Genomic DNA, 27,191 nt, shown 5'->3' with positions numbered 1-27,191 from the left:
CGGCCCCCCGGCACCTCCCCCCCCCGGCACCTCCCTCCCCGGCCCCTCCCACCCCGGCCCCTCCCTCCCCGGCCCCTCCCTGCCCCCTCCCTGTCTCCTCCCCACCAAGCCTTCTGTTCTTCCCCACCAGTCCCCCGGCCCCCCCCACCAAGCCCCGGCCCCCCAGCCCCTCCCCACCATCCCCCCGGCCCCTCCCCACCAAGCCCCCGGCCCCCACCGTCAAGCCACGCCTCCAACCACCACCACAAAGCCCCGCCCCTCATTAACCCCTGCGCGGCCCCTCCCCCCTGTTAACCCGCGGCGCGTGCTCGTATGATCGGTGACGTCACGCGTGCGAGAGCGCCGCGATTGGCCCCCTCCACCCCACGCGCCACGGCGCCTACGTCACCTGCGGCCACCTTGCTAAGGGGTTGGTGGTCGGCGAGGCAGCAGCGACAACAACAACAAACATGAAGCCGTGTTGGGGGGGTGACAAGTGCTGTCAGAGAGTAGCGATCACCTCTGAAGGCCGGCACTGTGGCACACGAGGTGGGGGAGGGGCAACACCACGCCCGGCCGCCTTTGTCTTACCCTAGTGTTTATGTGTTACACACCGCACCGGGTGCTCATTTGAGGCTGAGTCGATCTCGGGGAGGCCCAGGACCGGTTCAGATAATGGTCACCGGTGGTTTCTGGCCGTGAGCGGGAATCGAACTCGGGTGGCCGGGTTCGTAGCGCAGCGTAGCGCGAACTGCGACACTCCACGCTCCCCGTAGCAGCAACAACAGCAACAACAACAGCAGCTGCCACTCGCCACTAAGTGGCGGTGACATCACCAACGCTGCTTGTGTGCCAGGCCACGTGCACTTCGAGGCTGTCACGTCAAGTGTCGAGAAGGCTCGCAGCTGGCAGGAAGGTCACGGGACAGGCCCAGGTGCCTTGTGTTGATGGAGATGACTGGCAGATGCACCACCTATGCCCCCTACCGTGCCAACGCAAAAGCCCCATTCGTCAACAACACCGACTTATCGCATGAAAACAATATACTGGATGTGTGTGTGTGAGCGCAGAAGAACCATTGCCCAACACGTCGCCTATTATATATTTTAAGGCAGTGTTGCCAATGGGACCTTTTTGCCAGTATCAAAAGTATGAATAAAAGAATGGGCTTTACTTAAAGACAATGCAGATATTATTCTTGGGTTCTTTCGGTAAAGTCACGTAGAAAATGTTTCAAAATGATTTTTTTAAGTGACTTTACCGAAAGAACCAAAGAGTAATTCCTGCAGTCACGAAAGCTCCAAATCAAGTTGAATGCAGATATTATTGGAGCATAATTGTTTGCATGTTTTCCACAAAGCATGTGTGGTTTACGTGGACGTAATGCCTTGCAATAGGTGTCTTTTTGGTGTTTAGATATCTTAGCACCAGTATTATTGCCAGAAAGGGTAAAGACTATTTTTTTCATCGTTAAGGCAGTGTTGTTGAAGTTGTTGTTAATTGTGCTTGGGCACCATTGCCAACGCAGCAGCATCAAATGATTTGTTTATGAAAGGACACCGCTCTTCACCACTGCGGGCTTGTGTGTATTGAGAAAATACAAGCACCACAACAGACATGCATAGCTTGGATGGCCTTCATCAGGCATTTGGATTGACACTGGGTTGAATTATAAACGTATCAAGATATAATTTAGTAGAAAAGTCAGCACATTCGTCAATGGCACTGCGTTAACACACGAGCTATGAAGAATTGAGGGCTATTGCCTGAAACGTCGTCTACAAATGTTTATGGATATTTTTTAATATTTTGGCTTGTGCACCACTGCCAAACAGTATCCCCAAATAATTGTTTAATCACGAAGCATTCGGTAAGCTCCTGCAAGAAGGTATTAGGAGACCCATACCAAGTTGGCCACATTTTTTACATAAAAAATAAACAGGCATCTTCATATATCTGTTGCTCCATATGAAATAATTAAGCATTTTTACATATCTTGTCAGCCACACGGAATTGCTTCTGGGTGTGCATACTTTCAAATAGTAATGTACTTCAGAAATGTAAATGACCACTCGACGAATTGAATGTGTAATTTCCAGCACTGACCAGGGGCTGCCAAGAGCGATGAGCGTTGCTATACAACACTCCTTTGAGCAAAGCAGACGTCAGCTTTTTATCTTAGTTTCATGATAACGATTAAAGCATCATCATCATCAGCTATGGTCAATCCACTGCTGGACGAAGGCCTCCCCCTCACTGCCATTTCTACCCTTCCTGCGGATGTAATAAACTTGCTTTATTAATGCTAAATTACTAAAAAGTGCACTATTTTTTTCGTGAATGCGTCACAGATTATTTTTCACGTCCCGTCATTTAAAATGTTGTTATAATATATTTAGCAAAGTGGCAATTGAAAACCAATTACGGTGAATCTATTTGTGTTTGGGAGGAACATGTTCAGGAGCTAAATGCCAAATGTCGAGGTCTGCTGCTAGCCACGACGAGAGGGCTTCAGGGGAGAATTCGTGTCGTTTTGGTTTTCCTCCATTGAAGGGGCCCAGACTACAGGAGTTTACTATATGGTCCATATCTTCTTGGTTCTTTCGGTAAAGTCACGTAGAATGGAAATAATAAAATAACAAAAATAAAACATAATAAAATAATTCTCACGACGTTTCGGCCACAACGCAAGCAGCCGTCCTCATGTGGAGAGCAGGTCGTGAGAATTATTTTATTATGTTTTATTTTTGTTATTTTATTATTTCCATTCTACGTGACTTTACCGAAAGAACCAAGAAGAGGAATCCCTGCAGTCACGAAAGCTTTAAATCGAAATATATGGTCCATACTTTTGGTTGGCATGACCACCATCCCACTCCTGTGGCTTGTCTTTAATTGATGTATGTGTTTCTATGGGTTCACTATATGGTCCACAGTTTGGGTTGGCATGGTTACAGTCGCACTTATGTGGATTTTCGTGAACTTATCTCTCAGGGTCTCTATGTGTCTATGGGTTCACGACATTGTCCACAATTTTGGGTTGGCATGGCCACAATCGCACGACTCAAGGAGGATGTTACACATCGGCCGAATTGACCTTGTGACATTTTCGGCACGAACTGCGTTTAATGTACCACGAAAAACGTGGTACATTTAACATAGTCAGGGCGTCTCCCACCATCCCCCATCATGACGGTAACAACGTTGGAAGCAACAACAACTTCCACTCCAATTTAAGTTGTCTTGTGGTTGTTGTTTTACTTGCATCCCACTGGGATTTTTGCACACAGCGTTGGTGTACGGTACTTTTTCTGCAATATTTTGCTGTCTTTTCTTGGATTTTCTGTTTGCACATAGTCACATAGTCACTTTAAGATGTTTTCTTGTTCATGCTTTTTGTTTGTTGCGGTTGCACCCGATTCAAGAGCCGAATGGCTCACATGCCTCTACCAAATAAACGAAACTAAAAAACTGAGAAACTGAAACTAAAACTCTCCAACACCTTTTTTACAAGGAGTCATGTTTGCATTGACCACAATACCTGCAGTCGGAAAGCAAACAAAAAACAAAACTCTGATAATGTATGCACTGTCCTTGAAATTGATTGCTCCACACCCGAGACAGCTTTCTTTAGAGCCTAGTCTCACATGGTGTTGGACCAGATGACGCCAGATAAAAGGGTAAAAAACAATTATCATATTTTGTTACTGGCAAATGAGGTTCCAATGGGGTAAAACTCTCCATTCCCCTTTTCGATTTAAAGCTTTCGTGACTGCAGGGATTCATCTTCTTGGTTCTTTCGGTAAAGTCACGTAGAATGGAAATAATAAAATAATAAAAATAAAACATAATAAAATAATCCTCATTCACCCTCTCTTCTCTCCATTCACCCTCTTTTCTTGCCCTGACCCAACATGGGCGGTGGAGGCGGCTTCAGTGACGTCACCGCCGCTCGGGCTGCCACCGCCCCGCCCCCAGCAGCCGCGTGCGGGGGGCGGGGGGGCGGGGCTCTCACCGTCGGGGTTACAAGGAGGCATCGGCAAACCACACGAGGCGATCTCGTTGCTGTTGCGACTGCTGCTGATACTGCTGCTGTTGTTGCCTGCGACTGCTGCTGCTGTTGTTGTTGCCCGACACGACACGGACAAGAGAGAGAGAGGTGAGTTGTGGCCAAGCCTTCATCCACAAGCCGTGAGAAGGAACTCAACGCGCGGTGTGAGTGCAACAAGTGGCCTGGGCTCTCTGTGTTGTGTGTTGTGTTGTGTGTCTGTGTTGTGTGTGCGTGTTGTGTGTTGCGTGTCCGTGTTGCGTGTGCGTGTTGTGTGTCCGTGTTGTGTGTGTGTTGTGTGTGCGTGTTGTGTGTTGCGTGTCCGTGTTGTGTGTCCGTGTTGTGTGTGTCCGTGTTGTGTGTCTGTGTTGTGCGTGTTGTGTGTGTCGTGGTGTGTGTACGTGCTGTGTGTGTACGTGTTGTGTGTACGTGTTGTGTGTGTGTGTGTACGTGTTGTGTGTGTGTGTACGTGTTGTGTGTGTGTGTACGTGTTGTGTGTGTGTGTACGTGTTGTGTGTGTGTGTACGTGTTGTGTGTGTGTGTTCGTGTTGTGTGTGTGTGTTCGTGTTGTGTGTGTGTGTTCGTGTTGTGTGTGGTGTGTTGTGTCTGTGTGTGTACGTGTTGTGTGTGTGTGTGTGTACGTGTTGTGTGTGTACGTGTTGTGTGTGTCTGTGTGGTTGTTAGTCGGACGATGCCGCCGCAGGTAACTTTGCGAGACGGTGGTTCTGGCACCAGCAACAGGCGTCGTCTTCTCCAGTTTCATTCCTCATCCTCGTCGCGTTGGGGTTGTGGTCCCCTTACGTAATGGTGATGCCGCGTTATCTAACAACGCGAGGTGTGTGTGGGGGGTTACTCTGTCAGCAACATGACGAGGTTCATGACGATGGAAGCGATGATGGTGATTTATCCAGTAAATTGGATTTAATAATGAGATTTTGTTGCAACAAGTGTGCCAGCAACGCCATTGATAGCAACATCTATTGTGACGACGACCATCTTCGTCTTCGTCGTCAGCTGCTGTATAGAGGAGGAGGGGGGGGCGTGAGTGGTAACTCTGTGGTACAGAAGCGATTGAATGTTCGTCGTCGTGGTGGTGTCTGATGGAGCTGCTGCTGGGCCCTCTCCCCTCCACGTCCACCCCCCACGTGGAGCCTCAACCCCCATGGCCGAAGGCCCCCCCCCCCCACATAGTCAAAGAAGGAATCTCGGAGTTCTCATTCGAACGTCATTTATTGTGAAAATTCGGTCACAGTTCCTGTGATCACTGTTTCATTGCTTTTATGGCTTTATTTTGGTGATTTTCGAAAAGTTTTTGGTTTGGCCATGTTTGTTTGTTGTAGTACAGAGTTAGACTGATGGCCTTCATCTAAGTTGTCTTGTGGTTGTTGTTGTTGTTTGACTTGCATCCCACTGGGATTTTTGCACACAGGGTTGGTGTACGGTGTTTTTTCTGCAATAATTTTGCTGTCTTTTCTTGGATTTTCTGTTTGCACTCAGTCAAATAGTCACTTTAAGATGTTTTTTGTTCATGTTTTTTGTTTGTTGCGGTTGCACCCGATTCAAGAGCCGAATGGCTCACAGGGCTACACCTAATAAATGAACTTGAACTTAAGCAAGGGGGGCTGGCTGGCTGGGGGGGAGACGTCAGACTTTCACTTCTTTAAACTTGAAAACTCGTCGTCTTAACACGAACAAACCCGACCACTGGCACGGGACGGGTGGCTCACGTGGGCCGTTTCACGCTCGAGTCGACGGGGACTTCTTGGGGGTCGCTACTTGAGAGGCCCCCCCCCCACAACACAGCAGGCCAGGTCTGTCGGTCTCACGTCGTGGCTTTTGTGGTCAAACAACGCGATTCGTGTTGTACACAGCAACCAGCTGGCCTATGCCCATCCTGCTGCTGCTACGTGAGCTGGGTCGTGCATGGAGCACCACCAACAACAACAATGCCGTGGTGTTGTGTACAAAGTTGTTTTGATATTGACGTGGTGAGACGGGTACTGTGGATTAACACAAACCGTGCTGCTGTTTAGCAAGGAGGTGTGTATATCGTCTGCTTGCTTATCTATGTTGCCACTTATAGTCTCCACGAAGACGCTCAGGATTATTTTGTGTTGTGTATAAGATGATATTGCGTCGAGTAAGGACCCCGTGAATGAAAGAGTGGGGTCCCTTGCCTATAACATCTGACTCCTGATTAGACTCTGAATGTCGACACCGGTCCAGTCTTTGCTTGTATTGGGTCTTGTATGAAGGGGACGCATTGCACTGCTCATCTCTTATGTATAAACACGTGTTTTAGGACGACGTTTTGCGTATCAGAAGGCAGGCAAGAAAGATCATTTGAGCTGTACGTTTATACCTCCATGTCTATACACCTTCGCCAACCAACCCTGACCAGTGCGGTGAAGAATGGTCAAATCATCCCCCACAGCCTCAGGGGTGGGCTTCAGCAGTTTCTTAACAACAGGGTGTGCAACACAAAATTACACATCATCGTCATTATCGGTGAGGCACTTGTAGATTTCTCAGTGTTTGTTGTGACATTTATAGAATTAAATCCGTCAGGACATCTGCGACGTATACTTAATTTTTTGAAAGAGAATGAAACAAAACATTGCCTACTAATTAATCATGATGAAACACTCCAGAGGTCACCGGTTTGCTCGCCTGTCACGGAACTCGAGACAATGGGCAGATTTATTAGAATCCTCCTGGCTCTTGTGCACCCAGCTATATAAATCGGTGCGCCACAGGCAGATCGTGTGTCGTGGGGTCAAGTGACGGCAATTCCTACCTCTTCCAACATGTCAGAGTAACTCTGCAGAGCTATTCACGGAGTGTAGTGGTGTGAGCATGAAATTGCAGGGCTGCACCTTTACCTCGTATAAACCCAATTACAGGCAAACCTTATCGCGTCGTAACTATCAAGATGTCCTTTGCGAACAGTGCAGAGACGACTCACACCTCTACTCCGATCACTCAGAATGCGCCCCAGTCTCGTCAGATGTAATTTAAGCAAGATGAAGCGAGGTCAGTGCAGCAAAATCCATTGTTGCACTGTCATTCTATGCTGCCACGTGTATGCTAGCTACCATTTCCTTCACCAGCCCGCACTGCCCAGTGTGGTGAAAAATGGTAAACAAAAATAACATGCACGGATCGCATTCCGTGGGGAGTCCGTCATTCAGCGGTAGATTGAAAAAAGGGCTGTACAGGTACAACACCGAATCCACACATCTTCATCATAGCCATGATGGGCCCACTGCGGGATGAAGGCCTCACAAAAATGTCGATAACCGGTGAACTGGTAACTATTGTCATAAACGCTAGTCACGAACCGATAACGATTCCACTGGAATGTTGGAAATGGAAGCACGTGCCGATAGTTCAAGCAGCAGAACTGTGGTGGCAGCCCGAAGTGTAAATCGTGTCTGGGTAAATACAAGGTAAAGGTGCAGGGCTGCTACTGCAGGAAGGGCCTCCACCAGAGGGAGAGCTTGTGGGTATTTGGTCTCCTCTGTCACACTAACCAGGCATGTTGGTTAGTTGCGTATTCATTTGTACTGTTGGGTGGACAGAAGCAGGGGGTGGGAGTTGAGATTTAAGAAATTCTGCCCGATTGTTTCCACTGCCACGCAAGGAGATGCAGTTGAACCGGCGAACTCTGGCTGGCAAGTTTAGTGCGCTAACCATTACACAAAGGCAGCTGCCTGCATTTCTCAGTTTAAAAAGTTAACCTGTTTATATATCGGCACACTGGATACTGTTTTTAAGTTGTTATTCCGTTGACGGTTTAACAAAAAAAAACCCGAGTAATAATCAACCTAGCACATGCTTAAAAGTCAGCTAAGGTCACTTCTGCAAATGCTCTCCTGGTCTCTTGAAGTCTTGCTCACTTGTTTAAACAAATTAAACTTGAAATGTGCACATGAGCTGATTTCATCACTGTCCCCGCAGTGGACGTGTTGGTGGACACATTCCACCCGTTGGCGTAATTACTCGTGACCCCACATACTACACCACAGTGGTAAAATATCGTGGATACACTACTGTGTATGGTTTTGCAGTTGTGCTGTACAGCCCTCGGAGGTGCGTTTTCAGGTTGTACTGTGGGTTATTTGGCCACCATGCCAAACAACACGTGGTATAATCTGAAAATCCGAGAGCAACGGTGTGTGAATAGTTGGATTTGTGAATGGCTGGCACGCGTGTAGAAGATGTTTGTCTGTGATGTAAAGAAATCGACTCTTAACAATCGGCGATTATATCGAGATCCCATCACTGGCAACACAGATGGGTCGGTTACGAGCAGAACTCAAGTTTTATAGATTAGGATTGGTGATACGTGAGATTAGCCAGCTGGTGGCGTGAGCTTAATCAGTGACTGGAGGAGCAAGTTGGTCGAAGGGTGGAGGAGGATGTGATCGCAGGGTGAGTGCAGATTCTCACATTACGTAAGAATTGGCAGTGCCACCGTGAGAGCGTGAGATGCACTCTGATCGTGTGAGACTTGAGACGTCTGTAAAATCCGTGATTTCCTCTTTATGTGCATGGGAATTTCAGGCAACCAGGCAGCTTAGAGCAGGCTGAGAGCAGTCTCCCAACTCCAGCCCTCGTCACCTAACCGCGGTCTCTGCCTAATTCGTGATTACCAAAATTTTCTGTGCATATGCAAATCAAGTGACTGTGCACGGCATGCACCCGATGGTTCATCGTCATGGAATATTTATACCATGCCTCCAATATGGTACACCTCGTGCATCAGAGCAGAGAGGGGTATTTTAGATGATCACTCGGTAAGGAACTGATTGCAGACCATATGTAATGTTCAAAAACAAATACGGTAAAGACAGTATGTGCTCGAGTCTACCCTCGTTTGTCCACTTAATTTGATTTCAAAAGTTATTTGAAAATAAAGTCTTCAAATTAACCCTAAATTGTTGGTAATCACAGAAAACCTGAACCTTGTGGGTTGAGAAAACTGGCTTAAAGGAATAAAAAAAGCAAGAAACAGTTATTCTGTAGTAGCTATACACCTCTGTGTACCATGTCTTCTGGCTGTCCTCACCACAAATTTGAATATTTGTAGAAGATTACTTTTAAAGCTAGTCATGTATGCCATAATATCACTTTAGTGACAACAATGCATTGACATTGGGATGAATGAGAGTGATTTGGTGATGTCACCGGTGTAATGTAATGAAGCTCAAAAATAATTGTTTTCCTCGCATGGGACAGAAGCCTCGGTTAAGAGCTGCCAAAGAGATTGCTTTTAGGGTTGTTTTTCTTGAATCGCAAAGCTAAGCTCACACTGAACTATTTCTCCTCTACAAACCTTGTACAGTTAATTAAATACATTCACCAGTTAAATCGGCCAATACAGCCACTGTATTAGCATAGTTCAAAAACTAATACCACCTTTGTAATTTACTTATAAAAGAGGCACACCATATGTATAGCAGCACGTGTTTACCCATTGGCACACGTGTGTCCTGGCACAGAGAAGACGCCCAGTGCTCGGACTCGAAATCAGGTTCTCATCTGTGCAGGCTCAGGTCTGAAATTACCATTATTCACCCACTGATTAGAGAAAAAATGCACCCAGGGCTCGAACTCTCAATTTCATTGGCGCTGGCTTGAACATATCAATTCTGATGAGATAAAATAACCCATTTACAGGGCTGGAACCCAGGATTTGGCTGGTGGTGTTGTCTCGGTGCCTCTATCGGGCAGCTGTTATGAACCCACTGAAAAAAACACACCCAGACTGAGGACTTGAACCCAGAATGCTGGCGGTGCTGTATCGGTGCCTCTGACCCAACTATTTATGTACCCACTGAGAAAGACAACCAGTCCCAGGACTGGAACGCAAGATCTCGGCAGTGCTAGCTCTGTGCCTCTGACCTGTCCCCCTGAGAGAGACACGCAGACCCATGACTTGAATGCAGGATCTGAGTAGTTCTGTATGTATGTTTAACTTTTTTCACACTGTACGTAGCCAACCGTGCCAATCAGAGGTTTTGGCTCCGGCGATCAGAATCGACCTCCATTGTGGCCGCCTCATTCCTTTTTAAAGCTAAGGATCGTGGTGTCCCAGGCTTGCTGTGGTGTGTGGCTCGGCCGAGATTGAGTTTCACGTCAATAAACTTTAGCCTGGAGGCCTGGCGCAGAGTCAGGCGGTGTAACGTGACCACCACCACCGGTGGCGAGGGCGTCCCCTGCCTTTGGAGAGCTATTCTCAGCTGCTTTTGTAACGCCCCTTGCCGACCTTGGGAACCACGAAAGCAAATATAAAAATAACAATAGAAACATTAAATTAATAAAAGTCAAAGTACAGTTATTCCTTGATCTACGGAAACTAAATTTACGGAATTTAAATGTAACGTAACGTAGATATTAAGGAATGAAGTCGACATGCGTTACGCTAAATTGGCGTTTACGGAATTTAGAATTTCGATGTAAAGCTTTCGTGACTGCAGGGATTCATCTTCTTGGTTCTTTCGGTAAAGTCACGTAGAATGGAAATAATAAAATAATAAAAATAAAACATAATCAAATTCTCACGACGAATTTAGAATCTCTAACTTAATAGACTTATTTTGAGTATTATTAATATCCTATCATGAAATTGTAGTGATTTGAAGCTTTCGTTACTGCAGGAATTCATACTCTTTGGTTCTTTCGGTAAAGTCACGTAGATAGAAAAATAACTAATAGATCACGACGTTTCGATCGCAACACAAGCAATCGTCTTTAGGTGAAACAATTCAGCAGGCGGACTGCTGAGGCAGGAAGATATGTAGCGAGAGAGCGACTGGAACCAAAGGTTATAGACGTTTGTGGTGGGTATAACCCAAGGGTAAGTGGGCAGGGCTAGGGATGGAATTTGCAAGTAAATGTAAGATCACAAAACTCGCATACCTGGCTAATCCGAGGAGTGGAGGGAGGGGCTGTCGTAACGGGCGAGAGGGTGGGGGTGAAATCTAGAGGGAACAAGGTGATAGAGAAAATATCAAACTGGGCAAACTTAGAAATGTTATGCAACTCAGAGAGTCGGCCAACACAACAGTTATCACTTCACCTGGTTGAATATTGGTTGATCAACGTCCTTATTTCTTGGGGCTGAATTTGTTTTCTCCATAGGAACGTATCTCCAGTCATATAATGAAAGTCAATGGGGAAAATGGGGTTTGATATACGGAATTGCGCTGAAAATTAATCATTATGCTCGTGATGCTTTCGTTCAATAGTGTATGTAAGAATCGATCATCTGATAACGGTACATTGTAGCTGATTGCGCAAACAAAACAAACAAATAAACACAAATCAGGAAAACATTCCAAGAAAAAATAGACAAGAATGTAATCTTGAACCAAAGTGATTCTTACATTCCATATAAATTCATGTACATAATGGGATGCTATTTTTTTTAATCTATTGTCATATCGCTACCATGATTCCATTCAGAAATCCATCATCACTGTTGTTACTTCCTGGTCTATAAAATGAGCACCACTAAAATGTGGGAGTCAACAATTGTTGCCCATTGGATCTTCCTGTTCCTGCCACTGGTTCAGGCCTGGCCGTACAGACGAGTTTTGCCTATGCTTGCTTGAAACGGGAAACTTGCAATATTTGTTTTCAAATTTGCTTAACCAAGCACAGAGGAGGGTTCTGCTTGGGTCGTTTGGCCAATCCTTTGTTGATATTTCACCATACGGTGGGAATGGGGGGGGGGACCCGAGATAACCCAGCAATGTAAGGCATGGTCACACATCCCCAATCCAGAGCTCTTGAGGCAGGGGTCGGTGGGTCAGATAGATTTGTGAAACCCCCAGCCCGCTGGACTGTCAGGTGGCCAGGAGATGGCATCAATGTGAATGAACTGGCAGACCCGTTTGTGCGCACCATTGCACAATACAGTGCCCTCGTGTGCACGGGTTTTCTTTGGGCACTCCAGTTTACTCCCACACACAAACTACTCGTGAAAAAGGAATTGGCCAAACATCCGAATGCAGAATCTTTCTGAAAAACCTTTATAAGGCTTTCCTGGATAAATATTTCACAGTGGTTAGCACACTGCTCTGATTTATGAGTGGAGGGTTATATTTGGAGATGTTCTGACCACCCTGCTTCATCAACCATAACGGAGACAGCAATTGGAGGCCTTCAACCAAAAGTTAATTTACAAAGGTCTGTAAATTATTATTAGTATTATAATGTATTGCTTCACAGATCTCCACATTTTCTTCTGCTTTGTTGTCTCATTTTGCAGGGAACCGGACGTCAGCATTGTAAGGAGAGTGTGGGGGAGAGCTTCGGAGTGAGGAGCATCACAGCGAACAAGAGAGAGGGGAAGAGGGAAGATGTCCGGCATTGTGAGCCGCGTGTCGGAGGGCCAGACGGCCGTGAGCTGCTTCATCGCAGCTGCGAGCTTCGTGCTCTTCCAGGTGCTCTTCCACTGGGGCAGCGCCCTGCTGAGTCGTCCCTTCTGCGTCGACGTCGCCAAGATGTCGAGGCAGGCGCAGATCGAGTGGCACTCGAGGTGAGGGCTCCCACGTCTCGTCCGCGATCCATATTACCTGGCGCCAGGGCCGCAGCAGAGCCGAACAGTGACTCTCCTCACTTCATCACCACTGTCTCAATTCAGATTTTCCCCTTGGTTTTTAATTGACGTGTTCATTAGTGAACTTTATTAGTCTCATTACCACCACCTTTAGGTCTTTCCCTTTTTTCACCGGCCTCTGGGTGCCTCACCAATGCCAGTCTCGATAACCTGCCCTCCTCCATCCTCAACACATGCCCCGCCCATTGCAGCCTGGTCTTACAGATTACATCTACAATGAGCCGTCCAGATGAGGTTTTGGGTCAGAATAATTTACCCAGAAATGTTGACACCATGTGACTAAAATATATTTTCTCGAGTTGAAATGCAATGTTAGATTGGAAGTCATGAATAGTTCCGACTAAATACTGAACAATCTTTCATGATCATATGCGGTAGGCATAAACTAGAGCTGTACATTTGAACTGCCCTGTTACATTATACTACTCTACAAAAATGGTCTTGAAACACAAGAAATTTGGTCAGTGAGGAAGAGCTTTCTTCTTTCAAAAACGTACATGTACTGCAGTTTAGTGGTTACACATTACTGAGTGCTGGGGGAGTTTATCATGCAATGTGCAAACCACTATGCCATCACTCTACCCCTGATAACGAAATAAATGAGAGAACACAAATAGGTTATGTGGTTTGCATCTTCATCTAAGGTAATTTAGGCAACATTCTGTTTAAATCTGCACATTTAACTTCTCGCCGTGTGCATTGAAGGGAACGGTGCTGCATGGCTGAGCGAGGCAAGTGCAGTCAGTGCACGAGTGTCTCATCTGCCCTGGCTAACTCGCCACCGATTCTGGAGCTTGTCCGGGCGTAAAGAGTGAGCCCTGACTTTAACCACGAAGCCATGGATTCTTGTGCAGCTCTTCTAGACCATTGATGGTCCAAATGATCCATCGTGGACACGGAGAGCCTGGTTCCAGCCTAGCCTGGGTTAAGCTTTCATCGGAGTGACCGTGGAAATGAGGTGCGGGGGAAGAGTAGGAGCATAATGATTAATTGATTGACACTTATTCTTAAGCTCAAGATACGTGCCTGTGTAAAGGTCGATGTATTCGATTCCTATACGTTGTGATGTTTTTGTGTTATCCCTGCATCCACTAGTGGCCTCTACATTAACCCCGATTGTAAAAAAACAAATAAGTTTTACGATTCTTCGAATAGAATTATGACCTTGAATCACGACAATTCATTGCACCGCCGGGGTTGGGGAGAGTGGGCTGTGAGGTTAATCATAAGACCCCTTGTGAGCAGCTGACCATGTGTCGTAACTCCCTCCACTCCCAGCATGTCGTAACAGCCTTATCTCGAGATGCTATGCACACGACCAAAGTGTCAGTGTCTACCTGCTCGCACCAGCTTGGGGAGGTGACCATTTCCATGGACAGCTCTGTGCCAGTGGAGTGATCGGTCGAGAAGAACAACCAGTCGGTTGTATCTGGAGGAAAAGAGAAAAAACAATGTCTCGTGCCTGAACATGAAGAGCGAGAGGTTAGATTCTGAGATGGCCAGGGTGGGAGAGGTGGCGGCGATCGAGTTGAGAAGTCCTGGGACCCACTGAGTGTGGGAGTGCAGTATAAGGGAGAAACATCCACAGTTTAATCAGGACATCCAGAAAGGTAGAAGAATTCCCAAATATAGAAAGGGACTTCATTGATTTTAAATATGTTACACGTAGTTAAATCTCCATTATCCGTGGGCAGACTATCCTGGTTGTGGAATAACCATGCTTGATGATTAAAGGAAAATAGCAATCGAAAATGTTACAGTATTCCACGCTCATTCACACCTTTTACGCCCATGCTGCTTCTATTATTAGCTGCTCTTCACTCTTGACTCATGACCGATTACTTTAGGAACAATAAAACAAGGTGGCGCACATTCCACACCTTCACCCGCTGTGTACATGGGTAAAATATTAAATACGTTGTACAGTCTTTTCCATGATTTGCATTAACGATGTTTTTCTTTATCCGGGTGACACTTCCCCATGATCTTGGATATTTTAGAATTTACTTTACATGCACATGTTGCCTCTTATTGGTGTTTAGCGTGAAAATGACATTGTTTGGAAGTGCCCAGAGAAAACCCACAACTGCGCACAGGGAGAGAATGACTCAAACCGCCGCTAGGCAAACAAGGGCTGTTCAGAAGCAGCTTGCCTCGTGCAGGCCATACTCCTCTTTGCCCTTGAGGCGGTCGGGCGAGGGCTTGAGTGACCTCGCTGCTGTGGCCAATTCACTTAACGGTCCGCCCGGTTAAACATTTATGACGTCCGTTGGATGCGGTGCGGTGTGGAGCACAAACCGGGGTTTGGTCACCGGCTCCGTGCGCTTCCTTTATTTATAACCAGAAGGACGATGAGTTGACAGATCACCAGGGTCCATTGCCTCTTGTTGTTGTCATTGTAATAGCAACAATGGTAATAGGTTATGACGGAAAGCCGGAGCAGGAGGATCGTGCTTAAATTGGTATGTTTGGCCAATTATTTTTTAAAGAGTAAACTGATTCAAATTAGTTTTTTTTATCTCGGGTTAGATTGTGTGGTTAATACCTGATGATGCTGGATGTAATCCAGCTAAACGTCGTGTATAATTTTCAAAATTGTATTGCACTTTCAACAAACCGGTTCTCTGAAAAACAATCAATTGGCACGTTTGTGCGGGTGACAACTTGATTTGTTCGGCTGTGGTGGGTGGTGGCAGTTGCAAAGCTCTAATTGACATATCCAGACGAAAATTTTCATTATTAATCATAACATTGGTTGCGAAAGCCTATGTGTGAAATTAAAGGGCGTTTTTTTGTTGCATGGGTGGAAACCAAAGAACACATTCAGTCGTGCGTGCAACTGAATGTCTGCTTACTGCCATCTCCTGGCCATCTTCACACCCCAGTGGGTTTGGAACATTCACTGATATGCGTGATCTAGCAACCCTTGCCTCTCGAAGCACTGCTATATTTGCCTTCACTGTAATTTTTTTCCCCTCCGTTATCTTGATAACTGGAGGCTCTGGTAGCCACTTTCAGAGTGGGCTTTCTCTGGTCGCTTCTACACTATGTCCATCACTTCTGCTGGACCCAACACGTCCCATCAGTGCATTATTTCACATCATCTAACCACACCTTTCGTTCGTGGCATCTACCCCGTTTACTTGCAGCCACACGGATGGCCACAGATGACCCATCTTCGCTCTGAATGGTCTTCGACTTTCTCTCTCCACGTAGTTGTGCTGGATTGGAGGCATGAAATGACACTTGCCTTGACCGCTTGTCGTTGTTCTTGTGGTTGAGAGTTGTTTCCACCTGCCTGTGCTGTTGCAGGGTGGTGTCCACTGCCCACGCCTGCATCGTGGGACCCATCTGCCTGTACCTGCTGTGGTTCGACGACGGCGTCAACGCCGACCCCATCTGGTGGGTGTCCCCTACTGATCCAATGTAGCCCAGCGTAGCATAGTTGGGTCCTGCCAAGCTACCCACCAAAACAAATCTCTGCCTTTTCTAGCTCCGTGTATCCAAGGCTAGCTTTAGTGAAGCTCATTTTCAACGGTTAAATGCAGCCAACCGAGTCCAACCGGCCTAAACAAGTCCATCCCAGCTTTGCGTAGTCAAGCTTGAGTCGAACCATTTTAGCCGGACTAGAATACCCAGCGAAACTTAGCCTAGCCTATCGAAATTTTATCTAGCTTTTCTCACCCTACACTAGCCTCGCTTCCCTTTGCCTAGTCTAACCCAGCATAGACTCTCCACAAAGTCGTGCTACTCATTTTATCGACCCTTGAGAGATGATGGGGTCGAGTTAACTCCCGGTTGGTTTTTGAATTCACGACATCACAATGATATTTTATTTTACCAGGTAGAGCCCACCGAACTGTATAGTTCTTTTTCAGAAGCTACTTGACCACAAATTATAGCTCAATAAAGTGGCTTATCATGTGGACATTTATAGAAACTAAATACTCAAACGCATATTTCTAAATGAGGAAGGAAAAACCGGAGGACCTGGGGAAAATCCACGTGACCATGGGGAGAACATGCAAACTCAAAATATACAGACGTCCGGGTCGGGTTTGAACCCACGACCTCCTGTATACCAGACGAGGTAGTTAACATCTCGCCACCATGGCGCCCCAATTGTAAGGTGACCTCTCTGACCACAGCAACAGGCAGCCATGTGGGGACAACCCTGAGCCAAAATTAACACTGCCCAAGTCACGTTCCAGTGGTGATTCAATTACTTCTCTCGACAGCGTGCCTGGTAGAGGGCTATAAAAAACCCATCTGGACAGGCGATCTAACAATATCCATTTTTCTGTGAAAGCCCCACTGAGTCTCATGACTTGAGGACGATCCTACGTTGGAATGTTTATCCATTTTCTTTTCTAAACCCTTTCCATCTAAGGTCTAAAGTGTTTTATGCATAAGCTCGGTCATCCATCTCGAATGGTGGAGCATGATGACGCCCTTCAAGGTGATCCAATATGAAGCTTAAGTGTAAAGGTGTGTTGCGATCAGGAACTTGCACTATTGAAAACCCACTAAATTTATCACGGGGTTTTCCAAAAATAGAAGACAACACATTAAAAGCACTATTAGCAAATATGCCATCTCATTTTGTGCTTAGAGCTACCTGTTAGAAATATACAATTGCAATTTGCACTGAAGGCTACCCATTGGCTTTCATACTGCTGTTTACAGACTCCTGAAGACAAACGCATGTTTGCGAGTGTGCCTTCATGCTACAAAATCCAGATAAGCTAGTTTGCCTACATTTGATTTATTTATTAGCTTTATTTTAATGAGCACAGAGTGGTAGCGCAGTGCGCACTGTGTTCTGAACCCATTAGCCATCGGCCGATGGAAAGAAGCAATGATGAGGTGCAGTGGCATCAAGAGCATTGGCCACGTTGACCTCTTGACCTTGGTGAGAGCCAGTCTCCACGTAGTACAATAACCACCGTTTACTTCTCATGAGTGGTGATTCTTCCGTGTTTTATTCCTGGAACAAACTCTCACTGCGCATGAAACAATCTTCACTGACCTGCTTACAATCCTCCCTTAAGAGCCATCTGTTCTCCCTTTACTATCTTGCTGCTACTCCCTGCTCCGGCCCCCAGCTACGACCAGGCCTACCCCAAACCCCTGTCACTACCTGTACCACAACCCCTACTTAACCGCACCCAACTGTCCTTACTGTCACCATAACTACACCGCGGCTTTTAATAACCCCATTCTTTATTTTGACCACTTGTCTAATGTACAATTGTATCAGTATTGTAAAGCGCCTTAGACTAAGGCGCTATCTAACTCTACCTATAAGATGATAAAAAAACAATATAAGATGAGATCATCGTGATGGTAATGATGATGATGGCTATAGTTGACTTCAACTTGACCTTTGAGTTGTGATTAAAAGCAACACCTGGCCGGATGTGTCTGCACATGTGTATGTATACACAGTATTTATATACAAATGTGATTGTGTGTGTGTATATATGGGGAGCGGTGGCAGAGTGGATAGCACCCTGCACCATGAACCCAGCATCCCGAGTTCAATTACCAATCACAGCCAACACCAGTGACAATGATGTGAATCGGTCCTGGGCCTCCCGTAGGTTAACTCAGTCTTAAATAAGTACCTGGTGGGGTGTAACACGTTCCTTCGGAGTGGGCAGGTAGGAACTTGGTTGGACGGCGCATTCGTGCGATCCGTGTCGCGCGGCGCAAGCTGTGTGGGGCGTCGCGTCACATGGTGCCGAGCCCGCCCGAAGCGCTCTATGAAATACAAATCGAGGGCGTGGCTATGCACGACAGACACACAAATAATCCCTGGTGGGCAGTGTGGAACTGTTGTTCCTACCTGTATAAACATCAGTACTGGGGAGACAAAGGTGGTCGGGCATGGTGCCTGCCACCCCACCCCCTCGTGTGCCAGCCTTGATAGGTGCTCACTAACAGCTCTTGCCCAGACAGTCTGTGAAGGCTATACGGGGGGGGGGGGGGGTCTTTGTATTGGTGTGCACGTTAACATTAATTTGAGTTCTGTCCCACACAGGGGTGACCCCTCCAAAGTCCAGATCAGCATCGCCATCACCGCAGGATACCTGTTCTCAGGTGAGGCTCTAAACACGCGCACCGAAGCCACACAGACCACACACAAATCGCACATACACCATCCCTCACATTTACACTAACCCTACCACGATTACTCTGATTCCAACTCTCAATTTAGCCACGACTCTTAACGCCGATCGTAAACTTTAATCATAACGCTATTTTTCATACTAAAGCTAACCGTGGCCCTAAGACTAACACGAATCATAGCCTAACCATAATGCCTACTCTTAAATCTACATCTCACCATAATACTAACACTAACCATTTCCATAACCCGAATGCAATTTCTAGCCCTAAACCTCCCACTACCACGTACCATAAACCTAAAGATAACTCTAATACTAATCCTCACCCTTACCAAAACCTTTACACCAACTATAGTACCCCAGGCCGTTTCTGGTGCCTGTTTGTCCCTGTGCTCATGTACCCATGTGCCCCTGTGCTCATGTACCCATGTGCTGCCCCTGTGCACTCCCTCAGATCTGCTGGTGATCTTCGCCTACTGGCGCCTAGTGGGGGACAAGCTCTTTGTGCTGCACCACGCCGTCGCCCTCTCCTCCTGCTACTACGTGCTGGTAAGCCTGCCCAGGGCCAATAAAATACAAATATCCCCCGTGTAGCCTTAATAGGCTGTTGGGGGAAGTGCTGTTAGCGAGCACCTACGAAGGCCGGCACGGCACACGAGGGGGTGAGTGCCCTGCACCACGCCCGGCCGCCCTCGTCCACAAGTGCCGATATTTACACACCACAACAGGTACTCATTTAAGGCTGAGTCGACCCAGGGGAGGCCCATGACTGGTACAGATCATCGTCACTGGTGTTGGCCGCGAGTGGAAATCGAACTCGGGTCGCTGGGTTCGTAGCGCAGCGTGTTAACCACTGCGCCACTGCCCCCCACTACTGTGTTGGCCTGGGCCAACACGGTACCACCCAGTACCCCGCGGTACCACCCGGGAACACGCAGTACCACACACTACCTTAAAGTGCCACACAGGTACTATGCCTTATCACACATCGGCATACTAGACGACACGGTGCCACATGGAACCATAGAATGCTACACAGTGCCTTAGAACACCTATCTTGTTTCAAATTTCCATAAAACAGGCATATAATACAATACAGCGTAGCGGTGCATATAGTGGTTAGCTAACTGTGATTGATGAATGATATCTGAACCAGGCCCCCACCCCTTCATCAACCTGCATTGACCAGCACGGTGAAGTATGGTCAAACAACCCCCATGACTGACAACCGTGTGGAGAGGGCTTTATTATGATTTGCCACGGCCCTGCCAAAGGGATGTCGGTTATTATTTAGTGCGATAAATGCCACAAGTGCCATGCGATAACAAACCAATATACAATACCTTAAAGATACAATGCATCACAATGAAATAAACCACACAATGCAATAAAAAATGTTCTGGCTCTCAAAATAGGAATATGGAATATCCACCACAATCTCCACTCGGGGTCTGCCTACGAAGATGAGCACCGCTCCACTCTCGTTGATGTGGAGAGAAACCTGTATCTTGTTGGAGGAATCTGCCACACAACTGTGAGGCTTTCCCGGATAAGGGGTGAATGTATTCTGCATGATTAGCATTCACATACTTCTCCTTTCTTTTGTGCGTGGTTTTAGCAAGACGGTGTTTTGGCCTACTTTGCAAACTTCCGACAGATGGCGGAGCTGTCTACGCCCTTCGTAAACCAAAGGTAATGACACCACACGCCTCTCCGTGTACAGAAAGATACAATCCACGACTCAAACGGGCCCATGTTTCTTTATCAAAAGTGCATCCACAGCAATGCAGTTGAAATCTGCATCGGTGAAATAAAATGGTGCCGATTCAACCTCGCAAATTCCACAATAATCGTTAGCGTCGTGACTCAAGCAAGCCCGACTCTGCTAATGAGGCACTTCATGTCAAAATCGGTCCAGAGTCTGGTTGTGCTGGGTCACTTCTGCTGATATGATGCACTCACGGAAGGCCGTGGGGACGATCGGTTGTGTAAAAAAAAGTTTTATATTTTACGAGACGAGATTAATACACGACGGATACGTAGTGTCTGCTTATCGGTTTTGTCTCAAATCCCAGCTCATTGATAACATGATTTATTTATGATTTAAAAATTCAATTTTGCACGCTGGACTCTATGTAGTAAAGTTATCCAAAATATAGTTTACCAAGATCGTTTTTACCAATATGCGGGTGAACTTTTTGGCTCCCCTGTAAGTACATGCTTTGAGAGTTTTAATGTGGCAAGATTGTGTTGATTGTCTTTTATTTTTTTAAGTCTTAGGATTGTTCAACATTATCGTTTTCAAACGAGTGCACACACAGGGTAGTCTCTTACCATCCCATCTCAATTTCAGAAACATTGTGTTAATGTTGCCTATCTGATAATAGGTTTTCATCAGCATTTCAGTGAGATATCACTCACGGGCAAAGGAAAATAAGGGAAGGGCCTTGAGCAAGGGCAGGGAGTCGACAGTACTGGTGGCGAGTGTGAAGGGGGTCGCAGACGATAGGTGCAGCGGAGGGGATCGTGCGACCTCTCACTCACTTGAAGGTCGCTTGGAGGCTTCGACAAAAAACCCTTGGTTTCTGGAGCTAGAGTGTGTGGAGGAGAGTAGAGAGAGACTTGAGAGAGAAAATAGAGGCAGGGATGAGATCATGGAGGAGTACTCTTAGGTCTTTTCGGTAAAGTCACGTAGGTAGAAAATAAAAATAAATAATAAAAATAATTATAGAAATAAAAGAATAAATCACGACGTTTCAGAGGCAACACAAGTCTCCGTCATCAGGTGGGACCGTCACAGCAGTAAATTTAGCTGTGACGGTTCCCACCTGATGACGGAGACTTGTGTTGCCTCCGAAACGTCGTGATTTATTATTTTATTTATATAATTATTTGTATTATTTATTTTTTACCTACGAGACTCTACCGAAAAGACCTAAGAGTATGAATCCTTGCCGTCACAAAAGCTTCAAATCTCGAACTCACGGAGGAGCTTCATTCAGGCCACACCCTCCGCGCTGCAAAATAACCATTTGGACCTGAACGCCGTCGACAATCCCTCATTGTTCCTTCCCCTCCTCTGCCGGGCTCCAGGTGGTTCTTGGAGGTGCTCGGCTACCAGAAGTCGTCGCGCGCCTACGTGTGGAACGGCCTCGCAATGTCCGCGTCATTCTTCCTGGCGCGCGTCGCCACCATGCCCGTGTACTACACGCGCACGCTCAGCTGGCTGGGCACAGAGGCCGAGGCCCGCCTTGCCTGGGGCCACCGCCTCGCCTGGTGGCTCCCCAGCATCACGCTCGACCTCATGAATATCGTGTGGATGAAGAAGATCGCCCGCGGGTGCTACCGCGGCCTGCGCCACACCCTCGGGAAGGACTCGCGGCCGAAAGTAACGATGGAGGCCGCCAAGCGAATGCCAGAATCTTTGGCAAACGGGAAGACCGACTGACCCGACCGACTGACCGACCGACTTCGCGCATCCGTCTGGGTTTTTAATTACGATTCAAAAATACTGTTTGATTTTTATCCAATCCTATTTTTGGGTCAACGTTATTTTTGTACAGAATACTTGGGTGGTTTTTTTTTCTTCTTCTTCTTCTTCAGAGGAGGCGACAATGTCTGAAATCGCCCCCGAAAGTTATAAATGGTCGCGAGATGCGGGAATGGGCTAACGGGGAGATTGGTAACCAACAGCTCCATCTCCATGCACTCCACCAACCCCTCACCTCCGAGTCACTCCATTAGAGGGGCTTGCCTCATCATGGCCAGCACACCCTGGCAACGTTTTGAATTTGAACCCGTTATGTAGGTCAGTTGATCTTTAATGGGTAAATTAAGCGCTCTGTTGATGAGCGTTCTTTACGAGATGCCTTTTTACACTCCCGGGGTCACGTTTAAATCGCGAAGCACAACCGTGCTGAAGCACTAACCAGAACGATTGTATTGGTAGACACTCCCAATATGTCCGAATGACGGGGGCGCGGCCACAACCTTTGTGAGCTTCGACACGGTTATCCTGGTTTTTCAGACAAAAAGCCCATGCCTTAATGCGCCCCCTTGTTAAGATGCGATGCAATTAGAGAAAAAAAACAGCATCTACACACCATTGAGTTTCAAGATGCCACATACAAATGTGAAAAGCAGGTGCAGCGCTGAATTAAAAATACACAGCCCGGGGGGGGGGGGGCACACCACCCACACTCTACGCATAGTGTGACGGTGCTCAGGGTGGGGGGGGGCCTGTGGGCCCCCAGACCAGAATAATTAACTTAATCAGTTCCAACTTGTCAGTCCCATGTCTCCTTTGCCTGTCCTTCTGTGGTCGGTGTTTTTGTAAAATCTCACGATTCCAGCTGTCTTTTGAGCTGGCTGTATTACCCGCCCCTTTATCTTGCCGTGCAATTTCTTCGCTTGCCGGTCCCTGCCGTACAAAGCGCTTTACACCCTCTTTGGCACCCTGTGCGTGAGACTGGAGACTAATTGTCCACCTTTATCTTCTCACCTAATTTCACGGATCAGTTTTGTTATGTTAAAGTGTTAAATGTTCACTGGTAACCATTTACCATTCTCCGTTGAGAGCTGCCGATGGTGATTGGTTCACAGTATGGTATAGTCTAAACCTTTCGTAAACAGCTTTTCATTGTTTTGTCGCTAACCTGTCCTTTAAGGACCACTCCTACATTCTCGTGTCCATCTTCTGGCTTGGGGTCATCCACTTCGGTTACCAACCTCTGGGTGCCAATTCATTGCCCTTCTTGGTAACCCACCCTCCCCTGTGCTGACAGATATGGCAGGAGCACCACGCCACACAGATTCAACTCTATTGGTGTTGTAAAACAATGGGAACTGAAAAAGCTTCATTGCTTTGGGTGGTACCATTTTCAACTCTGGTCCATAAACTGTAACCCAGTCGGCCAAACCTCCGATGGCAAGCGCAGAGTCTGGCCCCAAGAAGGTTCCGGATGTGACCACTGCTTTATTTAGGCTTTTAACATTCACCAATTCGTCGATTCAAATTGATTCTTACACTGAAAATACACGCATCATATAATGTGTGCAAGAAATTATTTCTAATCCATTAATGTGGTGTGCGATTTATTTTGTGGTCAGCCTACAGTTTCATGGAAATCTTGTGGCCACTGTCACACAAGTTGCAATTGTGTATTTCCTCATGAATTACAATCGTAATGTAGTTGTCATTGTTCAACTTAAAATGCTGCTGTCGTTTATGCCAGTTCTCGCCACTCTTAGAGTCTCTATGTACGAAATGGGAGAAAATATTATTTGTGATTGGATTCATCACTTGGAACAATGATCATTCGTAGAATTGTGGCAGGGGTGATGTGTTCCTTAGTCTAGTTTTCGGTGTCGGTCGCATGGGCTGTGACTGACCCAGCCTTCAAATGTCTTGCTTTATCATTTTGCTAACTCGCAATAACCTGCTGTGTGTGCGCGAGTAGTTAAACTCAATCCGTCACATGTTCGAAAGCAGCGGTGGTGGTGTGTGTTTGATTTAGCTCCGCTTATGCTGTGATGCCCAACTTGGAGCTTCTCTCTCCACCTCGCCTTGTTCCCCACCCCTCTGACCCCCCCCCCCAGCTGCAGTGGGGCGTTGTTACTGACAATCAAATCACCTATTTATTGATGTTGACGTATTAAGTTTTCAATTCTTGTACAATGGGTACGAGAGTTCTATACTTGGGGGTTTGGGTAATGTGGAAGGCAGCCTTGGCAACACACGTTTGATGTTTACAGGGCGGCAACAGAGACCCACCGTTTGGTGTCTCTTGATGGGATAAAGGCACGTTAGCCCTGTCAATGGACCTATCAGACTGTGACATCATATTCTGTTCAGATTCCCGGCCTGTTTGATCACATGCTGATCTCACCAGAAAGTGATGCCACAGGAAGAGCCGCTTGCTCCAGGAAGTCGAGGCGCTGATCACCCTGCCATCACCCGATTCTTCTGCGGGTTTTGACGGGATGCCTTGGGGCGATGATGAAGAAAACGAGCGCTGAACTGAACGGGCGACTCTCTGCGGTCACAGTTACTCTGTGAGAATTGCGTTGTGCCGGGCCGGGCTTTAAGGTCTGCAAGAGACCCAGCGCCGACCGTCCGAGTCTGACCTTGTGCAGGGTCGTGTGAGTAGATTAGTTTGTGCAACTGTTTTGTCTGACGTGCGTGTCTGTGTGTGCGTGCGCACGCCACGTGTGCAAAGCACCAATAATACACTCGTCGGGCCCATTCCATTCCGCCTGCTGCCCCCTACAACCATAGTGCCTTAACACTTACGACACGGGTACTCTTACAAGCAGGGTACACGCGCTGCTAGAACAATTGGTGGTACGTTCCACTGAACATGGACTACCATTTTGTATGCGGTGGGTGCCTCAATGTGCGTGACGTTTAATTTGGGACCGAAACATTTTTGCACCGAGACTGGGGTGGTAGTGGTGGTGGTGGCTGCAGCAGTGGTGCGAAAGCACGTTGTGTTTTTAAGACGACCAAGCCAATAAAACAAAACTCTTGTCTAGGACTGTGTCTCCAGAGCTCTCCGGTAAAAGTTTGCAGCTTCCAATGGTGATAAAAACAATAACTTGAAAGTTATGTTAATGAGCCCTCCATCATTGTACTGCTCCATTGACGTACTTGCGGTCGGTGATGGCGAACATTCTAATACATCACTGTAGAGATGTCAGTAGAGGGCGCTATGACAGTATTTTATTTGAATGTTAAAGCTTCAAAATTCGTATCGGAGGAGACACCCAGCCTTGGCAATAGCTGGACAGTTGCACAAAACGGGCAACCTTGGTCATATGTTCACATTCATCACCATCCAAGCGTGGATTAAAAAGTTCGTCTGACTACATCCGATACCAACTACCGTATAGTCCCTAATCGGTTGACAAACCTCACCCAAGTGAAAGCCACTTGATTATACAATTGATTATCCACATAATTAAAGTGTTCAAAATGTACATCCGAAATATGGAACTGCCCAGCTGTTTGAATTTTTTTGGTTTGCGTCGCTTGACACCTGAGCGTGATTCGTCCCTGCGTCAGTGCCACCGTGTCATGCTGTGGCCAGATGCCAGCCCCACATCGCACCCACCTTCCTGCTCCTCTGTGTGCCGCTTCGCTTGTGCCTTTACTGCTCACGTGTTATGGACAACTTTTCAGCCAAGTGAAATCAAATGTATTAACAATGAGTCACTTAAAAGCAACCAGCCATGACTGCAGCAGTGGTTGCGGTGGTGATGGTCTTTTGTGAACGTTCCATCCCCACGATGTGAATGCTCTCCAACGCTCACGGTCAACAGGTCACCACGGCTGATGCCACCACAAGGTCACCAACGTAAGCCACTGAGGCCACCTCACTTCAATGATGCTTCCTTCTGTCGGTTCTTACCCAATTGACACCCCCACGTGGGTGACGATAAATGCTTGTGACGGATCACACACTTGCTATGGACTGGTTTAAACTTTTAAATAAGATAGGAGGCCAAGTTCCATGTCAAAAGGTTTTGATCAAACGAGCGCAGGGTGGTGGCGCTCATCTCGAGATGGCCCTGAACCAGTGGTGTAAATTCCACATTCCCATGGTTGGGGACAGTTATCCACGCAACCGCTGTTAAATAATTACCTCTTTTCAGAGTACTTTGTGGTTATTTATTATCGTCACGATCAGGGCAAAAGCTGTATTTTGAGTGTGATGTTTAGACATGTCTTAAACTGTGGTTCTCATATTGTAGTTACGTTGAATAATTTCTTAGTTCGCTCCAGTGATTATATGTCAATCGTGGCTAATCAAAGTTAGGCAGGACTTTACCTGACCCCAACGACCCCTCCTGCAAACAATGGTATAGCCCTTTGATTGCCAGGCGGTACATACAATCAATGAACGCTGGTGACAGTAGAGAGCTGTATCATGTTTAATGGTGCAGGGGTTCGATGATCAGCCTTCTCGGAGGTTCAAGTTGGTGTTTATGTCATGGAAACTTATCCAATCATTTTGGCTCAGGCGGGGGAGTGTTTCCAATACTCCATGGTTCGGTGTGTTTCGTGTTTGCCAAGTCACAAGATCTGTGTTTTGTGTTGAGAATTTGCGATCACGTTAATTGGACTGGACAAGATTGACACATGGAATGGCACACGCGGATGTGCATGGGGTGGCTGGAGTTTAGAAAACAAGTGCAGACACACCTTTAATAACCTGACCCTAAATAAGGAACATTTTGGAGAATCCGGAGATTTAAGGAGATGGGTGTGGGTGATGCACTTGGATGGGTGCAACCGTTAGTGTGCAACCCAGCCCCTAAACCTCGTGTCACTTCCTCACTTTGCTTCCCAACGCCAACTGTGGACAAGACCTCATCCCATTTTAATTAAAGGTCTGAGCGTGAA

At 46.8% G+C, this 27,191-nt stretch overlaps 1 protein-coding gene across 2 annotated transcripts; it reads left to right on the top strand.

Annotated features, from left to right (window-relative positions):
* Positions 1-3,983: 3,983 nt before the first annotated feature.
* LOC144740044 (TLC domain-containing protein 4-B-like) lies at positions 3,984-27,191 on the top strand. 2 transcript variants are annotated; one of them, XM_078622931.1, is made up of 7 exons: positions 3,984-4,138; positions 12,306-12,575; positions 15,969-16,058; positions 18,700-18,758; positions 19,242-19,336; positions 20,406-20,479; positions 21,881-27,191. In XM_078622931.1, the coding sequence occupies exons 2-7, from the start codon at positions 12,397-12,399 to the stop codon at positions 22,233-22,235; spliced, it is 852 nt and encodes a 283-aa protein (XP_078479057.1). In that variant the 5' UTR covers positions 3,984-4,138; positions 12,306-12,396; the 3' UTR covers positions 22,236-27,191. The 2 variants fall into 2 exon arrangements, with proteins under 2 accessions (XP_078479057.1, XP_078479064.1); XM_078622938.1 differs by lacking the exon at positions 3,984-4,138 and adding an exon at positions 4,174-4,194.

Source organism: Lampetra planeri, chromosome 3, assembly GCF_965212315.1.
Source record: "Lampetra planeri chromosome 3, kcLamPlan1.2.h2, whole genome shotgun sequence".
Classification (NCBI taxonomy): domain Eukaryota; kingdom Metazoa; phylum Chordata; class Hyperoartia; order Petromyzontiformes; family Petromyzontidae; genus Lampetra; species Lampetra planeri.
This window is presented reverse-complemented; position numbering and strand designations above follow the sequence as displayed.